Source organism: Hypanus sabinus, chromosome 10, assembly GCF_030144855.1.
Source record: "Hypanus sabinus isolate sHypSab1 chromosome 10, sHypSab1.hap1, whole genome shotgun sequence".
In the NCBI taxonomy this organism is placed as follows: Eukaryota; Metazoa; Chordata; class Chondrichthyes; order Myliobatiformes; family Dasyatidae; genus Hypanus; species Hypanus sabinus.
In genome coordinates this window covers 53870180-53880233 of record NC_082715.1, presented here as the reverse complement: position 1 = coordinate 53880233, position 10054 = coordinate 53870180, and the positions used below count along the sequence as shown (strand labels likewise).

Below are 10054 nucleotides of genomic sequence, written 5' to 3'. Positions count from 1 at the left end.
ATTAACACACATGCCTTAATGTCATACAATGTGCCTGTAAAATCTGCTACAATTTAAAGGTGTAATGTAAATAAAGTTACTGTTTGCAGATGATGTCAGTGATGGGGTCTCTGGAACATTAATTCACTGTGAACAGATGCTCGAAGTAGGTGATAGGTTTTCACATGCCAAACACATTAATATGAAAAATCACACTGAACAGTAAAACAAAAGAATGATTCTCCACCTCCGATTCTGTGTTACTGTCCTATGCCTAATATACTTTAATTGGGCATCTGTACTGCAAGACTGAATAATACGTTCACCTTGCTTGCTGCATGTACTTGACCTTGCATATCAAAAAGCCCTTCAAAATGTCTTTGCTATCATTACAGTGAATGAAAAGTGAGTGAAGCAAGCCAAAAATCAGCCATTAGAAAATGCAGAATTTATTATGTGATGCTCTCTTTAAATAACAAGACCTCTATTGTTTAACTCATACCCGTACATAAGGCGAGAAAAGGCAGATTCCAGGAAGCTTTGGGCTTTTTGCCGAGTGTAAATGAGATTAATCAAGAATAACTAAGCCAATTTGAGAAAGAAAATTGTTTCTATTTCATTTACTATGGAAATATCAACAATAATTAGACAATCTGGTTACATTATTTCAGGGCATGTGGACTAGTGGCTTAATAGGGTGCCAGCTCTTTGTTCTCCACTTTTAATATACTGTTAAAATCTGTCATCTATTCTGCTATTAAAGCTGATGTTTAAGCTGCCTTTAAAGGAAAAAAATGCCTATACATTTTAAGTAAATGTAAAGCTTCCACTGTTGGGCTTGTATGTTTCCAAGATAACTGCAGATGTCAAATCTTGCTGAGAAATTTGTCGTTCAAGTATTCAGTCAGGCCAGGAAAAGATAACAACAAATGATGTGATCAATTTAAGTGATCAAGTCTTTTTAATAGATCTAAAAAAAGCCTAAAGCTATCAATTTCGAATTTCGTTTTCCCAATCAATTTGTAAGCTATCTTTGTGAGTATTATTTATGTATTTTGGTCCTATATTTATCACTTGGCAAAAAGTCAGCTTTTGTTATCACAGCTTTGTTGGCACTGCCTGCTTGTCTAGTGTTAATACTATTTAACCCAAAAATGGAAATGCTCACCATTGCTTGCATGAAGAGAGAAATTATTAAAGAACCCTTATGACTTGTTCTATTCAACCTCCCATTCTTTTAAAAATATATCTTTTATGATCATTGATTAGAATCAAGCATCAAAATAAAATTATTGATTAATTTATTAATCCTTTTAACACAAGCTACAAAAGTTAGAAAATACATTATCTGGCTAATACTTAAATGAGATTACAGTGGTCTGCTGCAGCTATTTTAGCAAGGGTTTAGTCTTGGGCAATGTCACAGATAATCAATTACACACCCCTACCCACTATTTTTCAGTAGTCCCAATTGTTAAAAATTTAAGAATGTTCAGAAGTCTGGACCTATTCACTGTCAGACATCAACTATATTCTTCAAACAAAGGGTTTGAAAACAATATCTTATTCCTGTTTCAATCTTCCTTTAAAATTCTTTCACAGAGGGGAAAACAATCTAGCCCATAATGTAACTTTAATTTTGTTTTGGCTTTGCACTGCAGGGGACAGTGGTTCAGTTAACATTGGGTCTGGATCTCTCATCATGGCAAATGATTTAATCAAATTGGAGTAAAAAGCAATAGTCTGCTGACATTTTGGTCATGTGCTCAATATCCAATGGTGCAGAAAATAGTGATTGACAGCTCTTTTACAATTTGGCAACAATTTGAATGGGAAATTTATCACATTTCAAGTTTTCCTGCACAAATAAAATAACCAGAGAGAAATGCAAGTGTCTACCCTGCATTTAGTGCACTTACTAAGTGCAAGAAGATAGGAAGCTCTGCTCTTTCACAAGACATGGGTTATTCGTCACTATTTCATCTGGCAGTTGGTCTAAATCACATTGTATATGAAGATTGACCAAACAAAACAGCTTATGGCCATATTACAATTGACTGTAACAGCACAATGGTGACAGCAATGATAATATTGCACCTTCAAATATAACAAAATAATTCTAAAACAAAAAGTAAAAATAAACATGGTAGTGGCTACATTTAAAGCTATTAAATCCCAGAATTTCCAATAACGAAATAATTTTTTAAATTTCTAATGCAACTTTCCAATTCTAACATAATCACCTTCAACATTCTACTGCCTACACCAAGCAGTCAAAGTTTTGCAGAAGTGACTCCTGGTCAGTTAATGAAGACCAGTATTTCTAAGGGATAATAATTAGATTTAGTATGTGCTGTCCCAATTCCAGGTGAAAACAATATGAAAATACAAAAGGAAACAAGATACACACACACACACACACACACACACACTTCTTACATTAATTTCTGTATATTCCCAAAACAAAATGCCCTTTCTATTCCTGCAATCCATTGATGGAGTAGGGCTTTCACTATTGCTTTCATGAGAAATTGGAAATAGAGTTCTCCATAACCTAAGCAGAAATTTTCACAGCACAAGATTTCTGTGACCAGTGCTGCTCTGTTTCTGAAATGGTCACAGAAGGAACATAGGAAACACGGCAGGAATGGCATGTATGGCCCTTGAGTTTGCTCAAAATGCTAAGGTACTATAGAACATTCAATTAATTCAAACTTGCTTTGCAAATTGTGAAAGAAGATCTGAGTGACAGACCATCTCCAAGGCTAGAGAGCACTTTCAAACAAATACACAGGTTAATTGGGAACTTTTTTCTAAATGATAAAATAGAAATGAATATTGTTTATTCCATCTCATTACTGTGCCTTCAATAAATAAGGAAGGGGTAAATTCTTCAAACTAATCCTTGTATTTAATAGTTCTAACACTCAAGTTGCAATTCACCACATCCGCCCCCATTCCCACACGCAGACACACACAAACAAAAAGCAATTTAATGTCAGGACATCAAACAAAAAAAGAAAATAGCTCCTCAACACAGGTCACCCCCAGGACAATAAAAGTAGCTCTGGGTTGGAAAATCTAAATGTCCAGGACAAAGCCATGATATAAAAACTGGCACAAAATGACCAAGTGAGCAGAGACAGATAGAAAAATGCACATGTCAAGTTCACACCTCAATTGTCTTCAGCATTTTGGCAATGAAGGTAAGTCACTGAAGAAAATAATCCCCCACATCCGACTTGTCAGCAGGCACTGCGACCACATCCTCTACTTTGAGGGAGGCGGATGGGGACAGGCGCAGCCCCTCACTGCGGACCAGTCCGTGCCAGGAACATCCGACCCCATCATGTTGCCTTGTGCCCACGTTTCCCTCCTTCCTTTTGCATAAAGCTTTATGTCGCCTTCTTCCTGCCAGAGGGGAGGGGAAGGTGGCTATTTTTGGTTCAGCACCGACAGCTCCTTCAGCACTCCCACTCTGCCGCCAGCATCCTGGCGCCGCTTCTCTCTGATCAGGTCCTCCAGGCTGGGGAAGTTGAGAGTGTGCACCCTACTATCAGGCAGGTGCAGCTTGAGCAGGTAGCGGCCTTCCTGCCCTCCTGCACCCCGGGACTCCCCGCCCGCCTTGAACTCACGCTTGCCGAACCGGCACCAGGCAGCGAAGCTCTCCGAGTTGGTCCAGCACACCTCGTGCCCTCGAAGGCCAACGTGGCCCCGCGCGTTCTGCACCACCAGCTCGGCCGGGAGCGCCCGGTAGCGGTACCAGCTGTTGACGATGCGGGCCAGGCGCCCTCCGCTCACCTGCGCCAGGTGTTCCTCACGGATCTCCTGTCCCTGCAGGTGGATGACACAGCCAGCGCCCACGTACACCACCCAGTGAGCTGGCTGCCCACCGCCACATGCCAACTCTAGGAGGTCACCCGCTCGGCACCTGGGCAGCAGCGCGCTCACTGGGTAGGCGCTGAGGTCCTGGCTGCCGCCCAGTTTGGAGAAGATGCACTCGTGGCAGCAGAAAGCCGAATACTCCAGCTCGCCCAGCAGAAGTACCGCTGCCCCCCCATCGCGGGTTGGGCTCGGCTCCCTCCATGTCCTCTCAGGCTGGGGCGCCCGCTCGTCCAGCTCATCCTCATCATCTGAGAAGAAGTAGGCCACCCCCACCCTCAGCTCGTCCTTCTCGATGCCAGAGGGATCGCCCGTGGGGAGCTCGCTGTAGTTCAGGTGGGTGATCCGGTCGATTTGATTTCCCATCAATGATGCCAGGCACCTGGGCACACACTGCAAGGGGGCAAGGCAATGCACCTGGCGAGAAAGCAGACAGGGACACACACACGCACATACACAAAATGTAGCTCCTTTATAAATGCAAACATTCCTCAACACCTCCCCTCTGAACACCCACGCGTTGTCCAAATGTAACCACTACAACCCTTCTGACCAAACCAAACACAACCATCCCCAAGATTCAAATCCCCGCCCTACACCTAATTTATCTACCTGCACTACTTGCTCAGTACCTGTATCATTATATTCTGCCTTTCTGCGTTTGCATCCCTCGCCCCTTTTTTGTAATATCTCGATGTACTCAGATATGGAACGATCTGCGTCGATGACACGCAAAACAAAAGCTTTGCACTGTATCTCGGCACATGTGACAATTATAAACCAATTACCAGAACTCAGGCTAAAAGATGTTTCAATTCACTGCGCCCTACCAAGCAGAGTAAAGTCACTACCCCAAGATAAACCCTTGCTTCCCTTAAAGGGAAGTCTAAAGTCAAAAACAAAAACTGCCACTGTAAACTGGCACTTGGCAGATTCAACCTCGTAGTAAACAGAGAGATTCTCTTTTGACTAGTCCATAATTGCAACAAAACTCCCCCTCAACCAGCAGTTTTTTTTTAATTTTAAGACTATGCATTGAACTGCGGAGTAGAGGCTCGCGACTGATTATTTCGCCGACCGCCTTGTGTTTGCGTGCACTCACCTGGCGCCCGTCGGCGGCAGCGGCAACAGCAGCAGCACCGCTCCCTGCGGCTCCACCTGCCGATGCTGCGGCGGCTCTCACCGCTGCTCCATTCGCGCTGCCCAAGGTGAGACAGGCGCCAGCCCGCTTCGCCTGCGCTGCATATGTGGCTGTCGCGATCCGGGCCCGCCCCTGCTCTCCTCCGATTGGCTCACCCAGTCCCGGCCGCAGAGCTGGTTGCTGCCCTCGGCTGTCAGTCAAATCCGGAGCCACCCACTCCCTGGAGTGGGGCGGTACTAAAGGGGGGGGGGGGTGCTGGTTCTGTTCATTCTGATAGCGTTGCTTCGCGTTCTTCGTATGTCTTTTTTTCCCCCTTTCGGTGCATGCAAAAATAAACAATAATGTCTAAAACAACTTTGGTTTTTGAACGACGTTTCACGATCTAGCATCTTTCATCTGGTAGCCTTGTAAGTCGATGAAATTGCTATGCACCTTTGGTCACAAAAGCAATAGTAACACGTTGATCATAAATTACTTATTAAAGTACATCAGTATTCCGTATCATTCACACGCACGAAATTGCATTAGAGCAAAGGATTCTCGCTTCGGGTGCGAGGATATTCTTATATCTACAGATAATGCCCGTGTCAGTTTCGCGGGGATAGATGTAAACCCAACGCTCCACGAATATTTTGCTCTCGAACAGTATATTTCACCTGTCAAAATCCCTATAGAAGCAAGTGCCGGTATCTTTGTCAACACGGAAATACTGCTCGAAAATTCGAAAAGGGTCTCCCTCAAAGCCAAACCCAACTCACCAACAATGCAAATTCCATAATTAAGAATATAAATTATTTAATGGCTTCCATTATCAATTTGCCTAATTTAGAAAAAAAGAAGGAAAAGGAAAGTTCTTCGACCCCTTTCGGCAAGCACGCTGAGCTTTAAAGTGTTAACATAAGGCTTCTCAGATGCCAGAAGTAACAATATTAATATTTTAAATTACTATCCTATAACACAATATGTCAACGGCAGTTTCATATCTCTGGAGGAGTGCCCTACGCCAGTCTTGTCTGCAACGTTAGTAGTCAAAGCTCTCAAAATTAATTTCTAAAGCTTTTCAGCCAAAACAAAGCCGGGGGAAACGCTAGAAAAAATATACGCAACAGGTCAGTTCACAATGATCACGGAGGGATTCACCCTTAGAGAGCAGAGGCAGGGGGAGAGAGAAGGGGCTCAGGATGAAGGGGGTAATGTTATGGGCAAGAAGATACGTATGAAAACTAGTGATGTAATAGGTCAGGACAAGAGAAATCCATTTATTACAGGAGAGCATGAAAATGAAGAATTGGAGGAAATGTACAAGAATCCTAATGGAAAACTATGGCACAAGGGAATTAAAGAGAAATGAAACACGTCAAAAATGTTTACTTTCTGAAGCATTGCTCTGGCAGTTTGCATTTTCAAGTACTGGCAATTTCAGGGCTGAGCATAACAAAAGGACATTTAGAATATCATATTTCTGGTTCATGTAAGTATGTCAATTTTACATGGGGACAATACCTATTAAAAGACACCATATGGAATTTATATTTTCTTTGGAGACTGTTCTACCAGCTGGAGAGAGTTAATGAATACTTATCCTCTTACAGCTCCCAACATGCAGCAATATGAACACCTACCATCTAAAATATTTCCTATTTCCTATTTCCTAGCAGTGTGATTCAGTGCACTTGCAAACTCATCTTCCCTTATGTGCACTGGGATTCCTAAGATGTCTTGTTTGTTCAAATTGTTTCTAACAAAAACCTGCTGGATGATTTTTTAAAGCTTTTGCTATAAGATTACTATTGGATAAAATTAAGCATTGATTTTAGAGTGTGTTTCAGAAAGGGAGAGGCAAGGATGAATTTAAAAAGAAAAGAGAAACAAACTGAATAGTTAGGAAATTGACTTTTCCTTTATCAGGGACACCCACCACCCAGGACATGCTATTTCTCACTGTTGCTATCAGGAAGGTGGTACAGGAGTGTTAGGTCCCACAACACCAGGTTCAGGAGTAGTTATTACCCCTCAGCCATCAGGCTCCTGAACCAGCGGGGCTCCCCATAACCGAAGTGTTCCCACAGTCTATGGACTCATTTTCAAGGGCACCTCATCTCATGTTCTCAACATTTATCACCTTTATCTATCTATCTATCTATCTATCTATTTATTTGTCTGTCTGTCTATCTATCTATCTATCTATCTATCTATCTATCTATCTATCTATCTATCTATCTATCTATCTATCTATCTATCAATCTATCTATCTATCTATCTATCTATCATCTGTTTTTTCTTTCTTTTTTGCAATCACACAGTTTGTTGTCTTTTGTACACTGGTTGTCCACTCTGTTGGTGCAGTCTTTCACTGTTTCTATTATGGTTATTGGATTTGTTGAGTATACCCTCAAAAAATTGAATCTCAGGGTTGTATATGGTGACATATATGTACCTTCCCGGTAAATGCTATTATATCTTCACCTTTTCTTTTCATGAATATTGAACCATCTTAATGCATCTTGGAACTCTTTCATATTGTCAAGTTATTAGATAATAAACTGCAAGCTGAAGATCTGTTTAAACAATTTTTATTACTAATTCTTTATAATTACTGTTGATAACAAGGCTAACTGAAATAGAAACAGAGATGTATGATTAGAAAAATTCTGCAGCACTTTACTCACCCAAGAAAACAAGATATCATCATTGTTAATTGAAAAATAATTATACATTTGTTCAAGTGATATATTTTTTAATTTAACAATTTATTTTCCAGGGAACAATACTCAAGCAGACATTTTAGAGAAAGGCTCCCAGGTTATTTCATTGGAGATATGTCAACCTGCACACAACTTCTCCTTTGCAACAACTAGCATAACCTTCGGCACATCCTAAGAAGCTGTGGGAAAATTCAATATTTAAGAAGTGCCTTGGTACTTATAAAGTCCATTTAAAGCTTGATGAGCAGTTTCAGTTATAGTGATTGAAGTGTATGGTTTTAAAGTATCAATTTAAATTGCAGTTTCCAGAAAGACAATGCTTACAATTTTACAGGTTTAGTGAAACAACATTTCATAGAACTCAACTGAAGATATTGTCGAAGAATTGTTAATACCTGCTCAATGTTTCTTTTGTCAGAACTGCACTTTCTATATGCCATACTTTAAGTAGCATATTTCCTGTGTTGCACTCTGCTGCCACATGTTGGACAGAAATGATGTAAGAATTATATGTAAATTTTTCATAGGTTTTGTACTTATAAATCAATAACATTTGAAGTGTTGACAGGGAAACAAAAACTATTAATTTAAAAAAAACAGTTAAGCCAATTTAGAGGGTTTTTCCCACACCTTCTAGTAATTCTTAACTCAGTGATTATGATGATTGGGGAAATTTTAATGATGAAATAAGGCAAACTAAAATAAATGTTATTGGTTCACTTTTGGAAAAAAAATATTTCCTACCATAAATACGGAGCCATATATAGTAAGCTTTCCTTATCCAATATTCATATTTGGAATTCTCATGCAACGTGCAAAAATTTTTAATGAGAACTATCCCAGACGATGAATTTTATTTCAGATGTTCTTAAAAATAAGTGTTAAAAGATATTTTTAGTTTATTTATGTAGTCATAGGCTGATTAGCAGCAACATCTTTGATGATTTGGTTCTTTGTGGAATGGTATTTTGTCATTCATTTGATTCATGTTTGGTGTATTTTAATACGGTTAAAATATATGAAAGACAAGATGATAGCATATACTTCAGCAAGTTATTTAATCATTTACACAGTAAATACAACTCTGTGATATATAGTATTTTGAACAATTCTCATACAACTGAAATTATACTGTAGTTCTCAATAACATAATGAAACTTTATTATTATTTCATCTTTACAACTTTAAGAACATTCCACTGTTTTTCTTATGCACCTGAATGTATTCTGGAAAGTGAGCTTATACTCTTTCCGTTGAGTTTATTGACCATCTATATTTGTACCTGCAAACTGAAAAAGGCTGTGTGGAATTCTCCCATCATGTATAAGTGTGATAAAATGTGAGCAGTACAAAAGCAAGGATTTCTGAGGGTTTTTTTAAAATTTCCTTATAATTAATTAAGTCTCCCTGAGAGACTAGTTGAAGTAGCAGGAACTTTCACAGAACTTGATCTATTTTTGGCTTTAGAACTCATACTTAACCGGGCAATTTGGCTTACAGCTTGTTGAAATCTTCCAAACTTCCCATTACTGGAACAGAAAAATCTTTAAAGCAAGAATTCCAATTTGCAAAATTTCAGAAGTTTATAATTTTACTCTTGCCTCAAGCTGACAAAATTAAATGTCTTAATCTCTAAAATATGAACACCTTCTTCCCTCTGGTGCAGCAAACTCCAAAATCTCCTTCCAGCTCAGCACTATTTCTTCTCCACTGGCTATGAGAATATCTTGTGATTATACTGAGATATAAAATATGTAGCATCTCTACATATTTTCCATTAGTTTACAGATATCATTCAAAGACAGGAAAGGTATTATGAAAGACAACATTGCACCTTAATTGCATTGGATGGCAAGTCAAGATTGCAACAAGTGAAGTACTGTGGCATGTTAATTCCATTAGTATTAAGGCCATTGTTCGGTTCCATTGGGCCACACTTTTAATGGTTAAACAATGGTTTATGGAAAACCAATGGGTGGCACATGACAACAGGGTCTCAATGAAAGTATTTCAGAGGCACACAGAGAAATCATTTGAAGCTGTAAATGATTCTTGGGAGGCTCTGTCCACTGCAACAAAATTTCAAGGACAGCATTTTTTACTGAAGGTTTGAGGAAAAGCTAAGGTCAATCAGAACACAAAATCTGTTTGTCATCAAAATGAACTTGATTGTCATCTTAAATTGGAGGAATCAAGCGTTGGAGCAATCAATCTTCATTCAAAGTCAAACTAAGAGTCAAATTGTCGCAATTGGATTCAGAAGGTTTCTGATAACGCTTGTCTTTATTTTGAAGACATAATCCGATATCTCCTTAGAGTTAGTGAACTAAATTCCTTGTGGATAGGT

At 39.6% G+C, this 10054-nt stretch overlaps 1 protein-coding gene across 1 annotated transcript; it reads right to left on the bottom strand.

Moving 5' to 3' along the window:
- Window positions 1-419: 419 nt before the first annotated feature.
- On the bottom strand, window positions 420-5105 carry lratd1 (LRAT domain containing 1). Its single transcript, XM_059981871.1, has 2 exons — window positions 4964-5105; window positions 420-4278 (listed from the first exon to the last, which is right to left on the bottom strand). Exon 2 carries the CDS (start codon window positions 4225-4227, stop codon window positions 3415-3417), a length of 813 nt encoding a protein of 270 aa, XP_059837854.1. The 5' UTR covers window positions 4228-4278; window positions 4964-5105; the 3' UTR covers window positions 420-3414.
- Window positions 5106-10054: the final 4949 nt, after the last annotated feature.

Excerpts from the sequence above, each read along its gene's own strand:
- lratd1 (XM_059981871.1), bottom strand. The coding sequence starts at position 4,227 with ATGGGAAATCAAATCGACCGGATCACCCACCTGAACTACAGCGAGCTC.